This window comes from Camelina sativa, chromosome 11, assembly GCF_030686135.1.
Source record: "Camelina sativa cultivar CO46 ecotype springtype chromosome 11, ASM3068613v1".
NCBI classification, from domain to species: Eukaryota; Viridiplantae; Streptophyta; class Magnoliopsida; order Brassicales; family Brassicaceae; genus Camelina; species Camelina sativa.
This window is the reverse complement of record NC_141890.1, coordinates 16,624,910-16,641,347: the sequence shown is the minus strand read 5'-3', so window position 1 is coordinate 16,641,347 and position 16,438 is coordinate 16,624,910. Positions and strand designations below refer to the sequence as shown.

Here is a 16,438-nt window from a genome sequence, read left to right as displayed (position 1 = left end):
AGACGTTATTCGGAGGCGAGGTGAGACGCTGTCGGGACGCTGGTCAAGTGACGCTGTTCGGACGCATAGGAAGCTGTTGGACGCAAGGGGAAGTTGTCTGGTCTGTGGTGCTGTGAAGTCCGGTCATCAATCTGCCGAATCACTGTGAGTCCTGTGGTGAGTTCTGTGGTAGTTTTGTGTGGGGTGTTGCATGGATCCTATGGATCGTGTACGTACCCATTGCTTGCTGAATTTAGACTAGGTTCATGTTAGGACTAGTTAGATGTTGCATGCGTAATATGGTAGGATTCATGCTAGAATTTATGTTGAGCACATAGAATTTTTGCTAGGAATCACCATGCATGTTGAGCATTGGAGAATTGAACCGCATATTTTCATGATGAATATGATGCATTTTAGCAAATTTGGCTTGCTTAAAATTTGGACCACGGACTTGCATATTTGATAGAACTGATAGATTTTTAATTGCAATAAATTCTTGCTTAAAAATTGGTTAAATCGGTTGTATGCATGTAGAACAATCTAGGTTGCTTGAATTTCTATTCTTGTTGCTTGTTGATTGTTGCTTGATTTCTTGCTTGATTTTCTTGCTTGCTTTTCTTGATTGTCTTGCTTGAATTGCTTGTGTTATAGTACCAGATTCTTAGAGTTATTTTCACTAACCCTTTGAATTTGTAGTACTTGTCTTAGCTAGTCTCTTGAATTATATTAGTTATTCTTCTCGAGTTGTAGCTAGGATAGAGTAGTCGATCTTCTATTCCAATTTTATAGGGTTGTCTCACGAGAGTTCTCAATGACCACTCGCGGGAAAAAGTCACGGCTAGCTCGCTACTAGAGTGACCGCTACAAGACGTTGTAGCTTGATGTGGGCTCATGCTGGTTACCTTTGTGGTTTCAGCATGGGAGGTGGTTTGGAACGGAACAGATTATCGAGGGCCCATAGGTGAAGGAATCTAGGATAGTCGAGTAAATTCTTTGATTATTCTAGTCGTTTTGTGCTGTGTAGGTGAAAGAGTCTAGAGTATTCAAGTTACCCTTGTTGTATTCTAGTCGTCTTTGTCTGTCGCATAGGAGTAAAGAGTCTAGGTTAATTGAGTCAAGTCTTGATTGAACTAACCCTCTTTGCTTGCTTGTTTGTTGATTGCTTCCGCTATTGTTTCTGTTGTGTAGCTTTGATTGCTTGCCTTCCTTGTTGGGGTAGTCGGGGTGGGGAAATTAGAAGCATGTTTAGGGAAGGGGTACCCAGGCTCACTGAGTAATCTTCGATTACTCATGATAATTATTTGTCTTGCAAGAAGTCTAGGAAGAGTCTAGAGTTGGAGCAAACTTTAGGGTGTCGGATAGGGATTTTCTGTGTTTTTGTAAAACCCTATATTTTCCTAAGATGTATTCTATGAAATTATCCGACTATTTATGTACATTGCTTTGATAACTTATTTTCAATGTAATAATTTATTAAAGTAATATATTCGGTTTTTGGGGAAACATGGCAAGTTGCATTTGATACTCGGCCTTGTCCGGGTCAACACAACGCGCCAGGACCGCGAGGGTTGCAAAGCCTAAGCGAACCTCGGCCGTGGGCGGAGTCGCTTCCAGGAAGACTGGTCGGAAAGCTGCAGCTTCCGTCCTTCGGCCGGACCACCCGGGTGCGATCTCCCACTGTGACATTCCGCGGACTGTCTGTGTCCTTGTCTAGGGCATAGGACGGTTCGTGGGCGTTATACTCACCTATACATATTTTTACAAAATTTAAGAGAATAATTTAGTGGAAACTTAACAATGAATCATGTTCTCCATAATACTAAACAGATTCTCTATACTTATTGGTTTTTATAAAACAAATCATTACAAAATAGAGATATAAAAATGGACTTCTCAAATATAAATATTAGATTAATCTTTAATACTACTAAAGAAAAAAGTAATAGAACAGAAACTGTAAAACCACTTATGAATCAAATTTATTCACAATATTTGTTTTATATTGTTTCTTTTTAATTTAATAAAGTCGATACTAACCCTGTCGCTATTGGATCGTTTCAGCGATGCTCAAAGGGATTGTTACCACGGCTGCTGTTGAGAACGACATCTCTAAAATTGAAACAGCGACTAACTTTGCAACGTGGATCATATCCGTGGCAGCAGGTACAACTGATAGAAATTTTGTTACTAATGTGGTTAATGGAGATGGTAAAACCATGACGGTATAAGATGCTTTTCTCTTTGTTACAGTTATATATGAATACGTATCAAGCAAGCAAGCAAGGTAACTTGTTACTCAAGAAATTCGTACTGGCCTAACTTTTGACTTGAAAATTTTCATTTTTATGGATATATCTTCATTTATTGGCGTTCATTCTCTGGTAGGACTTGTGCCTGAACACGGTGGAAGGAAAGATTGTTGTGTACGATAATCCGAATTGTGTTATGGAACAAAAAGAAGGAGGTGCGCGGTTGGAACTATCCTTTTTGTAACCGATGTTGATACTCCTTGGTCTTGGTCATATTGCGGTTTCAACCTTCGGTGAAACCATTTATAATGCATTCAGATCTTACGTTCTCTCTTCACCGTAAGACTTGTTCTCCTTAGACATTCTGTTATTAGATTCTTTTTAAAGATGCTTGTAACAATTTTCGATGTGAAACATAAACCCACAAGGAACAATATTGAAGAGTGAGACAATTAATGACAATGATGCTCCGATCGTTTCTCATTTCTATTCTCGTGGTCCAAACACTCTCTTTAGCGACATTATGAAGGTAAGAAACACTCAATACAAAATCACCGAACTCTGTGTTTATAATTTGCATAATTTGGTTCGAAATAAATATATATACATATGTAGCCTGATATTACAGCTCCAGGTGTGAATATATTAGCAGCATATACACCAATTGGTCATATTTCTTTTTATCGAGAAATCGAGGAAGCTATACAAGGTTTTTCTCAAGCCTGTTCATATGATACCTAATAATATGGTATTAAAAAAAAGGAATTCTAGGACACCCGTGTGAATTCGGACCTCTCCGATTCAACTCGGACCATAGTTCCTGACCTAAAATTCTACGCAAGTCAAGATCGAGAAAAGGAAGTTTTGCAATCATTGAATCAAACTCATTGTTGAATCCCATTCAGTAGAATATGGAGGTACTTATGGCGGAACGGGCCAATCTGGTATTTCGCAATAAAGTGATAGATGGAACTGCTATTAAACGACTTATTAGCCGATTAATAGATCACTTCGGGATGGCATATACATCACACATCCTGGACAAAGCGTGGATTACTATTTCATGACCGAACATCTATGGCTTGCCCTCATGTCGCAGGTGTAGCTGCTTATGTCAAAACAATCCGTCCTGATTGGTCCGCTTCTGCTGTCAAATCTGCTATCAATGATAGCCTATCATGACTACTGGTATCAACATCGAACCAACTTATTCCCTGAAGAAAAAAATTAAGTGACATCTGACCAGAGTCCTGTTTTTGTTGCAGCTTGGACAATGAACGCTTCGAAAAATGCAGAAGCTGAGTCTGCATATGGATCAGGATATGTTAACCCTTCATTAGCAGTTTATCCAGGACTTGTTTACGAAATAGCTAAAGAGGATTACTTGAACATGCTTTGCTCTATGGGCTACTCATCCGAAGGAGTTAGTATTATCGCGGGCGGAACCTTTACTTGTTCTGAAAAATCTAAGCTTAACATGAGAAATCTTAACTACCCATAACCATCAATGACAGCCAAAGTTTCGGCCTCATCCACTTCAGATATCACTTTTACCAGAACAGTCACCAACGTTGGGGAAAAGGGATCCACCTATAAGGCAAAATTGTCAGGGAATCCCAAACTCAGCATCAAGGTTGAGCCAGAGACTCTCTCTTTCACCTCACCGGGGGATACGAAATCTTACACCATTACCGTCTCGGCCAATAGTCTTGTTGGCATTTCTGGTATTGTGTCTGCATCTCTCGTTTGGTCGGATGGATCATCACACAATGTGAGATGTCCTATTGTTGTGTACACTTAGGCATCAATCCCAAATTTCAAGAATTTGATGTTATGGTGTCTGTTCTATTATAACATCATTTATTTAACACATAAACAAGATTTTCACATATCACACATAAAAAAAGAAAAAAGAAAAAAACATTTTCTTTCATCGTTAACAAAGTCAAGTCAAGGACCAAGGCGAGCCTCCAAGCCTACCACTCTCACCCAGATTCCTATAGAGCCACTCCAATAAAGACTGTTGAAAGAATTGAGTCCCACGTCTAGGAGGAAGAAGACGCATCCACACCCCAGACATTGCTGGGCAATCCCTTAACACATGTAAAATAGACTCATCACCTCCCTTACAAACCTGACATAATCCTGTATCCGACAGATGTCTACGCTGCCTCTCCACATTTGTCATTATAACCTGCTGGACACCTAACCAGAGGAACACTCTTACTCTTCCAGGAGCTATAACTCGCCAAATCCTGTCAAACAGCTTTCCTCCAAACGGCCTCGGGCTATTGTCAAAGGAGATAAGATCATAAGCTGACTTCATAGTAAAATTCCCATCCGGAGTGGCTCTCCAAGACAACCGGTCCTTCGCCCCCATCATAGTATCCAAAGCCAAAGTCGCCAACATTAACTGTACATTCATAGGGATATAAGCCCCAATACGCATATAATCCCAACTTCCCTCATTCTTCCAACACTTCCGAACCCTTACCTCCAATAAAACTTTCGGCACAGGAGATATGGCCAGTTCCACCAGAGGGAACTGATGCGCCCATTGGTCTGACCAGAACCATATACTTCGCCCATCCCCAGGGACCCAACCAATTCCTGGCAAAAAAACCTCACGCAGACCAACTCCCACTCTCCTCCAAGTCGAAGACCAGGTACTTTTCACCACTAGCCAACGCTTATCGTGCAGATCCCCTACCTTATACTTATGCCGTAAAACTCGTGCCCATAAACTATTTGTATCATGTAAGAGTCGCCATGGAAATGGCGTTGTATGAATGTGTTTGGGAGTCAGGGTAGATGTAGAGATAGAGTGCAGTTTATCAAGGACTTAGCCAAAGAGGCTTTTGATGCACATCGTCATGTGAGTGGGAATGGTACAAGTAGGGTAAGGGTGGAAAGACATATTGCTTGGACTCGTCCGGGGGAAGGGTGGTTAAAGCTTAATACAGATGGTGCGTCGCATGGGAATCCTAGGGCTGCTTCAGCGGGTGGGGTTCTGAGAGATCATGCGGGCAACTGGTGTATTGGTTTTGCAGTGAACCTTGGGATATGTTCTGCACCGTTGGCTGAGCTATGGGGGTGTAATATGGGTTGGTTGTAGCGTGGGAGCAGCGAGCTACGCGGGTAGAGTTGGAGATTGACTCCCTAATGGTGGCAGGTTTTCTTAAGACAGGGATAAGGGATTCTCATCCCTTGTCATTCCTAGTACGGATGTGCTATGACTTGATATCGAAGGACTGGATTGTCCGCATCACGCATGTGTATCGAGAAGCTAATCGGCTTGCTGATAGTTTGGCTTCTCGCATTTTCTTTATCGCTTGGTTTCCATTTGTTTCATGTAAGGTCCGATGGGGTGACTGCTGTTTTGTTAGACGATGCGAATGGGATTGCATCCCCGATGTAATACTTTTATTATTTTTTGAATAAATATGGGAGACTAGTCTCCCTCAGTTTACCAAAAAAAAAAACAAAGTCAAGTCAATATCACTATCCAACATGTAAATCTCTTAGTTTTTTTTTTTTTCCTCAAATTTTATTAATGAACTAGTTTTGGTATTAAGGGTGAGATACAAAGCCGGCGGACAATATAATGTCCCCAGAGTCTAAGTCGGCGGAGAATTTCCCAAAAATCTCTTACTCAAAATGCTCATATTTTAAAAATATTTTTCTATATATATACATATATATTTAAAAGCAACTAAAGGCTATCTCCAACAACAACATTCTCTTTACTAAAATAATAATAAATAGGAGATAAGCATAAGAGCATTCCCATTTCACATCCCGTAGTGGAGATGTATTTTATATTTTAATAATATAATAAAAAATTAAAGTTTTAATCGTAATATTTTCGAGACGCAAGTCTCCGCCCAGTTCATTTTAGATCCTCAGATACACCAAACGTGTCATTAGTTTATTGGTTACGTTTTGTTTTTGTTTTTTTTTTAATCTTTTCTTCCTTTGCTTCTCAGTCTCTTTGGATACAATCAAAACGATGAAACCCGACGAAATCAACACGATCGAAGTTCTGTCAACTTCTCCGAACTACTTCCGATGAGAGCAATCAATGGATCAGAATCCGTATAGGAGAAGATCGTCTCCTATCAGAACCACCACCGGCGGTTCAAAGTCTGTCAACTTCTCCGAACTACTTCCGATGAAGTATCTCAGCTCCAGTAAGATGAAGCTCACGAGAACCTTCACTAGTTGCTTGATACTTTGCTCTGTACTAGTAGCATTCTCAATGATCTTCAACTACCACCCATCTGATTCAAATCGGATAATGGGTTTCGCCGAAGCAAGAGTTCTCGACGGCGGTGGCTTCTCCAATGTTACTAAAATCGGTATGTGTGTTCTTCTAAGTCAAAGTTTTGAGCTTTATTAGTTTAGATCTCGTGTTTACACTGAAGCATTTGCCTTTATGTGTCCATAGGCCATAGCTCTTTGTCGATTTCAATTTTGTTAGATGATTCTCTTGAACTGATATGAGCAAGATTGTTAGGTTTTGCGTTTTAAGCTTACTGTGATTCATAGCTTAGAATCTGCAGTGAGTGGTCAAAAAACCAGGTTATGTTTTATGGTCTGAATTCATAAGCTAGTTGGAGTTTTCATGGAAACTGCCATAACAAAAATTGAGTCTTTGTTGGTCCCAAGACTGTGTTTTTGGTCTGAGGTGAAAAAAGTGCTCTTTTGTTTGGTCTTTAGCTTAGAATGTTCGTTTGCTTCTTTCCCCTTCTTAGATTCTGTTTTGATTTTGTTTTTTTTTTTGGTAGATTCAAATGATTCTGATAAGCTTCTCGGAGGACTACTAGCTTCTGGTTTTGATGAAGGTTCTTGTCTCAGTAGGTACCAATCAGTACTTTACCGTAAACCTTCTCCATATCTTATCTCTAAGCTTAGAAACTATGAAATGCTTCACAAGTGATGTGGTCCGGGTACTGAGTCTTACAAGAAAGCACTTAAGAAACTTGACCAAGAGCATATTGATGGCAATGGCGAATGCAGATATGTTGTGTGGGTTTCTTTTAGCGGGTTAGCGAACATGATACTTTCTCTAGCCTCGGTTTTTCTCTATGCTCTTTTGACGGATAGAGTCTTGCTTGTTGACCGAGGCAAAGACATGGATGATCTCTTTTGTGAGCCGTTTCCTGGTATGCCGTGGTTACTGCCTTTAGATTTCCCTATGACTGATCAGTTTGATGGATTGAATCAGAAATCCTCACGCTGTTATGGAGGTATGGTGAAGAATCAGGCGATTGATACTGAGAAAACTTTGTCTTATCTTTATCTTCAGGGGACTGAAGCTAGTATGATTCTCCAGCTACTTGCTTTCATATGTTTTTATCATTCTATGTTTTTTTTTATTATTGTATTCAGTTTTAAGTTTGTTTGTTTTTTAAGTATTGTAATATATGTTTTAAAGTTTTTATAATGTAATATATTTGTTTTTTAATAAATGTATTTTACTATACCAACAGTTTCTAGTTTTATTTTCTTAATATTGCATACATTATATAACCAACATTTATAACATTATAAAATATATTTAAAACACATTTTTAATAAAAATTATATAAGACACCCATATTTAGGGATGACTAATGGGAGGAGAAAAAATAAAAACAAGAAAATGAATATCTAAACTTAGATTAATATTATTTTTAATCAATACAATAAAAGAATAAGGTGGTTCTCTTCAAAGAATGACACCTATGTGATGACACTTCCGAAAAAAATCAGTAACCTATCAAATTAAATTAAGACAATTAATACATATTAGCTTTTTTTTAATTACGTGGACAAAACAAAACATAAACGAGAGCGTTTAATCGATTTCTCAATTTCTTTTCTTCGTCGCCGTGAAACCTATCTAAAATGCTCGCCGTAATACCAATCTTCTTCTTCGGCTTCTTTAAACCATCGACCGACTGTGCTGCTGATCATAGCCATGGCTCTCTCTACCAATCTGAGCAGATCCGACGCTGATGTTAGCGCCATCGATGATCGATCGATTGTGGTGGATTTCTTCTTCTTCGATCCACCAGAATCTATTCATCAGATCCGGTGATGAACAGTTACGACCATAACACATGTATATAACTATAAGCTTGTGTGATGATGTAATAAGGTAACAAATTTCAGATATATAAAAGAGTTTTTATTTTACTTCTTGTTCTCGAAGAGACGACGTCTCTTACTCTGTTTTGTTCTTTCTCTTCTCAATATTCTAACACTCCTATTTTTTACCAATGCCTTTTCCATAGCAGAATTATCCAGGCAAAATTCGCGATGCATCCTTCTTTAACGTCTTGTCAAGGTTAAACTTCTACATCTCTTATATTTCCAAATGAATTGCTTTTTCTTTAGTTACTCTGATTGCTTCTTCATTCTTCAACCTCTTGGGTTTTTTCCAGGTTCATTGCACTGATATTGGACCTGATTACTCCCTCCCGTGGGTCATGGCAGAAGGAAAGACAATTTACTGACACTATAAGACAAGTTTTTTTAATGACAAATTCCACTTTTCTCGCGTACAGGTTGTTTCATGAGTCAATCACATCTTCTACACTTGAACTGCTTTTATGATAGGAGATGGAAAGCACTTGACAAATGTCAATTGTGTGGAACATGATTACCTATGTTTACTTTTCTTCTTGAATTCTATTTGTATCAGCTATGATCAATTCCTCTCAAAATCATCTTGTTAAGAGATCACTTTTTGATAAGCTTAAGTTAAAGAGATAAGAGAAACGAAGAAGATAGAAAATACTGTATGTAGCTAATGTTTTGTAACTGTGATATTAACTTGCAGATTTCTCTACATACGTTGAGTTTAAGATCTTCTACTTTAAATTAGTAGCATGTGCTTCTATTCATCAATATGCTGACCCTAGCTGCGAGGATTTAATTTGTTTATTTCTTTGATTAGTTCAACTAAACATGTACTTATCTAAATATGATTGAAGATCTTCTCTCTCACTTGTGGTGCACATGTTTTATTTAAGAATGTGGACGGACTGTGACATAGTTTTGCTTTCGGTAGAAATCAAGAATTTTAAGAAATGAGCTAAACCAATGCGGCTGAACTATTTACCCCACATTTAGGTTTTCATCTCATTAGAAAATTATATATTTCTTAGCCTTCGCAGTTTTCGCCAAATGTAGTTCTCTTCAAATATGTAAAGAACACATTTGACGGTCAAGATTAGAAATGAACAAATTATTACCGTCTTCCCTTTTGGTGGTGTGTAATATAGGAAATAAGGGGATATAATTGAACAAATTATTAACGTCCACAAAAATGTGTTTAAATGGACAGGTCCATATAAAACCAACAAAAAATGAAAAGAGGCTTATTACGGTCACAAAATTTCAAAGCCAATATTGATTATTGTGAACATGAGTTGACGAGTTTACAACTAATCAAAACTATATAATTATAGATGATTAAATTTTAAACTACAAATAAAAACACCTCAAAATTAAACTAGACCAATATATCTCCCACAACAAGTTATAGGAAAAAAACATCCTGAAAAACATAGAATACATTAGTTAATTGTAAAATTATTTGTAGTGAACTCAAATGTAAATGCTTGTAATAACAAATATTATGGAGTTACAAATCATTGTAGGTTTGTCTTTATTTTATTGTTTCATTGCATTTCTATATCTTATCGTTTTCAAAACCATAATTTTCATAGTTAATCTAATTTCAGAAAATAAAAAATTATATCTTTAACATTAAATATATTTAAAAATAAATAAAAAAACATCCTGCGCATTGCGCGGATCTAACCTAGTATTATTAAAAGTTAGACATACTGATTTGAGGATGACTAATGGTAATGGACATGATCTAACCTAGTATTATTAAAAGTTAGACATACTGATTTGAGGATGACTAATGGTAATGGACATGCTCTAAGAGAGAGGAAGGGATGTTTTTCCCGGAAGGAACTTAAGAGACAGTTTCTCACACATGTGTCAGTTTTTTATTGATTTATTTATTAAACAAAATAAAAATATAATTATTTAATTAAAAAATGATTTTTTATTGTTTTTTGAGAAACTCTCAGCATTTCCACAGTTGGTCATGCTCTTAAGAACACTACCTCCAAATTATATTAGACCCAAGATCCATTTCCTTATTATATTAGTAAAATAGAAAAATATTGTAAATATTATCCTATATGAAAAATTCAAACTATCTTATTTCTCTATTTTTAACAATAAAAAGGATGCTGACCCAAAATTTAAATATTTAAGAGAATAATTTAGTGGAAAGATAAGAATGAATCATGTTCTCCATAATACTAAACCCATTTTCTATACTTATTGGTTTTATATTAAACAAAGCATTACAAAACAGAGATATGAAAATGGACTTCTCAAATATAGATATTATATTAATCTTTAATACTATTAAAGAAAAATTAATAAAACAGAAACTATAAAAACCCTAATCAATCAAATTTATTCACATTTGTTTTTTTTTTTTTTTTTTGACAACAAAGTACAAGATCAGCTCAAACGTGCCAATTGGTAGGAAAAACATTCACATAGGTAATTTGTCCACACTACCATTCTGTGATAGAGGAATCAAGACTATAGAAAATGATAGGAACTCCTCCTTGTCTTCTTCAATAACGTCCAGATATATCTTGAAAGCAGGCCACTCAGAAGGCGAAGACACCATCTTCACCAAATCAGAACAGTCCATGAAAAAAAACTACTTTTTCATTATCCGCACCAATCATACACCGCATTGCCCAAATGAGAGCTTCAACTTCAGCATGGAGGGGGATAAGCTTCGGCGAGAATTTGATGCATCCATAGTGGGAGATTCCCCCTCAGGAGAAATTCACATTTGTTTTATATTGTTACTTTATTAATTTTAGATTGAATTGTTTGATGTGAAGCTACTACAAAAGGTCAAAATTAATATTACCCAATAATTTAATAGATTGTAATTTTACACAAAAATAATAATAATAATAATAATAATAATAATAATAATAATAATAATAATAATAATAATAATAATAATAATAATAATAATAATAATAATAATAATAATAATAATAATAATAATAATAATAATAATAAGTATATTAATAATAATTAATAACAAATGTCTTCAATATTTTCAAAATTTTGAAAAATTTATATAATATTATTATAAGATCTTGAATTTTTTATTTTTTTTGGGAAATCTGATTTATGAGTTGATTGAGGATATGGATTAAACATTAATGAAGTATGGATTTTGCTTCCATATGAATAGTGATTTGATGTCTACAAAAACAAAAGATGCTTATTAATGAAATATAAATAAATCTCTACAGCATAAATAATTCATTAATTGTCAAGATAATTTATCTCTTACACACGAATATAGATAACCGTACTAGCAACTTCACATATTGAGAATTTTAATCAAACAATTATATTGAACATGTCGATAATGGCTTCCCTTGGTTTGATTCTATGTCTTTTTTCGGTTCTTCTTATGAGCCTTTGTCAAATTCCTACAGCTATCGAAGATGAACGAAAGGCAAGTCGTTATCCATAAGAACTAATCTACGTTTTCTTAGCTTGTATTGGTCTCTCATTATTGGTTGTGACTTGTGACATTTTGACGCATGCAGGTGTATATTGCATACATGGGAGGTCTTCCTTCAAATGCTTCTTACTCTCCTATGTCTCACCATCAGAATATTCTTCAAGAAGTTATCGAATCAAGGTTTGATAAAAGACTCTCAAATCTCATCACTCAAATCTTGTTCCTTGTTGTTTACGTTATTATTTTTTCGCTGTTTGATCTGCAGTTCCGTTGAGGAGTCTTTGGTCAGAAGCTACGGAAGAAGTTTCAATGGTTTTGCAGCCAAACTTACTGAATCTGAAAGAGATAAACTTATGGGTGCGTAAATTTTTCATGATAATAAAAATATTATGAGACACTCGTCATGATGGTTAATTTGCAAATGTTTTTCATGCGTGATTCGAACGCATGGACGGTGTGGTTTCGGTTTTTCCAAATACGGTTTATAAGCTTCTTACAACAAGATCTTAGGAGTTCATGGGACTTGGTGACAAAAGTAAGCAGGCCCCTAATGTTGAGACCAATATAATAGTTGGTGTAATAGACGGCGGGATCTGGCCTGAGTCCAAGAGTTTTTCAGACAAAGGCATCGGTCCGGTACCAAAAAAATGGAAAGGAACTTGCGCAGGAGGAACTAATTTCACCTGCAACAAGTTAGTAACATTTTCACTTTTTTTTTCTTTTCCAGTTTTCTTGCTTGACACGAAAATATCAAAAGATAAAGATCAATCCACCTTTTACAGGAAGGTGATTGGAGCACGACACTATGTGCAGAACTCGGCTAGGGACGATGACCCCCCACGGGTCACACACGGCTTCAACAGCCGCAGGAAACAAAGTAAAAGGAGTGAGTGTAAACGATGTGGCACAAGGAACTGCAAGAGGTGGTGTGCCTTTAGGTAGAATTGCTATTTACAGAGTTTGCGAGCCAGCAGGTTGTAATGCCGATGGAACTTTAGCTGCATTTGACGATGCTATTGCCGATGGAGTCGATGTTATAACCATTTCTATTGGAGGAGGTATTGCTAGAGTCGATGTTGACCCTCTCGCTATTGGATCGTTTCACGCGATGCTCAAAGGCATTGTTACCACGGTTTCTGCCGGAAACTCAGGTCCAAAACTTGGAACAACGACTAAGCTTTCACCGTGGATCATATCGGTGGCAGCAGCTTCTGATAGAAAGTTTGTTAATAATGTGGTCAACGGAGAAGGGAAAACCATACCGGTAAGAAGGTTTTCTCTTGTTTTAGTTGATATATGAATGTAATATTGTCATCCCTCATGCTGATTATGTATGGACGTTCAGGGACAATCGATCAATGACTTTGACTTAAAAGGAAAGAAGTATCCTTTGGCATACGGGAAAACTGCTTCAAGCAAGTGTTCAGAAGAGCTAGCAAGGTAACTTGTGACTCAAGGACTCTGCAGCGACCTAACTTGCGACTCAAGAATTTTCACTTTTATGTATAAACTTCATTTATTTGGCATTCATTCTCTGGTAGGAGGTGTACTATCGGTTGCCTGAACACGTTAAAAGGAAAGATTGTTGTGTGCGATGTTAAAAATAATGTTATGGAACAAAAAGACGCAGGTGCAGTTGGAACTATCCTTCATGTAACTAATGGTGATTCTGTTCTTGATCTTATAGCGGTTTCAACCTTAAATGATACCAATTATGAAGCCTTCAGATCTTACGTTCTCTCTTCACCGTAAGAAACTTTTCCATAAACATTATTTGATTAGATTTTTTGAAGATGTTTATGAAACTTTTCGATGTGAATCAGAAACCCGCAAGGAACTATAAGGAAGAGTGGTACATTTAAAGATTATCATCCCATAGTTGCTAATTTCTCTTCCCGTGGTACAAGCACTCTCTTTAGCGACATTATGAAGATACTAATTAAAAACTTAAAACAAAATTCACAGAACTTTGTGTGTATAATTTACATTTCTTGGTATTTGGATCGGTGTCTTGACAACTAATATATATATATGCAGCCAGATATAACAGCTCGAGGAGTGAATATATTAGCGGCATATACACCATTGGCTCAAACGGCACTTCCAGGACAAAGTGTGGATTACTATATGATGAGCGGAACATCTATGGCTTGCCCTCATGTCGCAGGTGTAGCTGCTTATGTCAAGACAATTCGTCCTAATTGGTCACCTTCTGCCGTCAAATCAGCTATCATGACTAGCGGTAAAATCAACATAGAACTATTTCTTCCCTGAAGAAAAAGTTTAAGTGACTTGTGGCCTGAATCGTTTTTTTGTTTTTGTTGCAGCTTGGGCAATGGACGCTTCGAAAAATCCAGAAGCTGAGTTTGCATATGGATCAGGATTTGTTAACCCTACAGTAGCAGCTGATCCAGGACTTGTTTACGAAATAGCTAAAGAGGATTACTTGAACATGCTTTGCTCTTTGGACTACACATCCCGAGGAATTAGTAATCTCGTGGGCGGAACCTTTACTTGTTCTGAAAAATCTAAGATTAACATGAGAAATCTCAACTACCCATCAATGACAGCCAAAGTTTCAGCCTCATCCACTTCAGATATTACATTTTCAAGAACAGTCACCAACGTTGGGAAAAAGGGATCCACTTACAAGGCAAAATTGTCTGGGAATCCCAAACTCAGCATCAAGGTTGAGCCGCAGACTCTCTCTTTCAAGTCACCGGGGGAGAAGAAGTCTTACACCGTTACAGTCTTTGGAAAGAGCCTTGCTGGTATTTCTGGTATTATGTCTGCGTCTCTGGTCTGGTCGGATGGTTCATACCATGTGAGAAGTCCTATAGTTTTGTACACTTAATTAGGCATAACCCCTAAATTCAATAAATGTATTTGATGTTTGACGTTTGTTTAATGTTTGATGTCAAAAATATATATATAATAATAATGTATTTGATGTTTTGGTCTTTGTTTCGAGTATGTTCTTGATATTTAAATTCAGTTTCTCTCAATAAATATGAGAAGGGGTTGTGTGTTTGCGTTTTACATTTCATGGTTCAAACTTCAAACTCAGTCTATGGTTAACATAAACGGTATCCTTGTGATGTAACTTAATTACTTAAACACTTCTCTACCTTCAACAAATCTATATAACCCATAATCTTTTACATGAACTACGATGATGTATATTTCCTGAAATATTTAACGTTTTTAGGTTATTTATTAGTATGTGCTTCTCAATCATTTGTATACAGACATTTTTTTTTTCTTTCAAAAATTTTATAAGCCTCATATTCAGAGCCGTGCCACAAAGAACGAAGAAAAACTTCCGCGTACAGCATACTAAATATTTTCTTTGGAAAGATAATTAAAGCAAGCCCTCAGTTATTAACTTATTATTAGTTGTAGTTTTATCATACTAGTTATCTTGTTTACTTTTCCTTGTTTAAATTTTTTTTCGAACAATGTTTTTTGTTCCATAATATGAAATTTATCTTGTCGTATTTATTGTCAGCTACTTTCTCTCATCCTTTTTTTTTCCACTACTAGATCTATTCTATCATGGATTCAAGCAGCTCGAACAAGTAAGTTGTTTTCTCCACCTTCTCTGTTTCATTTGTTTCCTCGAATACGTTGTTTCCTCAGTCTATACGAACACGATTGATTTGTTGAGTCTGCTTTTGCATTTTGGTTTTCTCCTCCTCCTCCGTTTCGTATCTGGTTCAATCGTTGTTCAATCGTTTGATTTGTTGAGTTTGCTGTTAGATTTTGATTTTCTCCTCCTTTATTTCCTCAATCTAGTTAAATCGTTGTTCAATTGTTTGGTTTGTTGTTACGTTTTGTCACAGATCTACTTTGATTTTTCTCTTTTGCAGGCTTTCGCGGAACCATGACTCATGGAACTCCTGGAAATCGATGTCCGCTGCTGTAAGTTAAGAGACTTTAGTCTAGTCCTTAATACCTTTAAATCATTTAGGTTCCTGAAACCATATATTCATTGCAAAATTGAAAAGCTAGAAAATAAAAACTGATGTGAACACGCATTTCTACAATACATATTCTCTTTGGTTACTTCCACAATTTGTTCTCTGTTGCACATTGCTGCTCCCATGGATCCTTGGCTGTAAGAGTATGAATCTTTGTATGCTTTTTTTGTTTAGGAGAAAGCTCCTTTCCTTGCTAAGGCTAAGGATCCTTAACGTGGAAAGCATTGAGTGGTGATCTGACAAAAGAATGAATTATGATGGTATGAATACAACCTATAGAATTAGTTGTGCATTTTTTGTGCAGCAGAGGAAACAGTCTGTCACATATTGTTTAGTTGCATAGTAGCCAGACAATCTTGGGCTTCATCACAGATTCCCTTTCCAAGTGATGGTTTCTGATGCACCTATTCTCTTTACTCAAACTTTCAGCATCTACTCGAATTTTTGGAGAGTGGTTAGTTTCCGGATCAACTAAAACTTGTTATTCCCTGGATTCTTTAGAATCTATATAAATGTAGAACAACATGTCCAGATTCGTGCCACAAGGTATGAAAACTAAACTTCCACCTATGGCATAATCTTTGGGAAAATAATTAACTCAAGCCCTTTGTTATTATTACTTGTAGTTTTATCATACTAATTATCCC

General features: G+C 36.5%; 1 protein-coding gene and 2 pseudogenes across 2 annotated transcripts; all 3 read left to right on the top strand.

Moving 5' to 3' along the window:
* Positions 1 to 4,032, top strand: part of LOC147934096 (subtilisin-like protease SBT4.2) — a 43,763-nt pseudogene extending 39,731 nt beyond the window's left edge.
* A 2,075-nt stretch (positions 4,033 to 6,107) lies between these two features.
* LOC104773239 (galactoside 2-alpha-L-fucosyltransferase) lies at positions 6,108 to 7,714 on the top strand. The gene is made up of 2 exons (XM_010497817.3): positions 6,108 to 6,589; positions 7,019 to 7,714. The coding sequence occupies exons 1-2, from the start codon at positions 6,313 to 6,315 to the stop codon at positions 7,168 to 7,170; spliced, it is 429 nt and encodes a 142-aa protein (XP_010496119.2). The 5' UTR covers positions 6,108 to 6,312; the 3' UTR covers positions 7,171 to 7,714.
* Positions 7,715 to 11,890: 4,176 nt separating this feature from the next.
* On the top strand, positions 11,891 to 14,771 carry LOC104773257 (subtilisin-like protease SBT4.2; annotated as a pseudogene). The gene is made up of 9 exons (XR_015573041.1): positions 11,891 to 11,991; positions 12,077 to 12,168; positions 12,257 to 12,503; positions 12,594 to 13,075; positions 13,157 to 13,251; positions 13,353 to 13,559; positions 13,635 to 13,741; positions 13,847 to 14,053; positions 14,139 to 14,771. The product of XR_015573041.1 is annotated as a subtilisin-like protease SBT4.2 (transcript).
* The last annotated feature ends 1,667 nt before the right edge of the window (positions 14,772 to 16,438 follow it).

What these genes read in the sequence shown, in the direction of transcription:
- LOC104773239 (XM_010497817.3), top strand. Translation starts at nt 6,313, where the DNA reads ATGGATCAGAATCCGTATAGGAGAAGATCGTCTCCTATCAGAACCACC. An exon ending in CTCCAATGTTACTAAAATCG is followed by an intron (nt 6,590 to 7,018) that starts GTATGTGTGTTC and finishes TTTTTTTGGTAG; the next exon opens with ATTCAAATGATTCTGATAAG.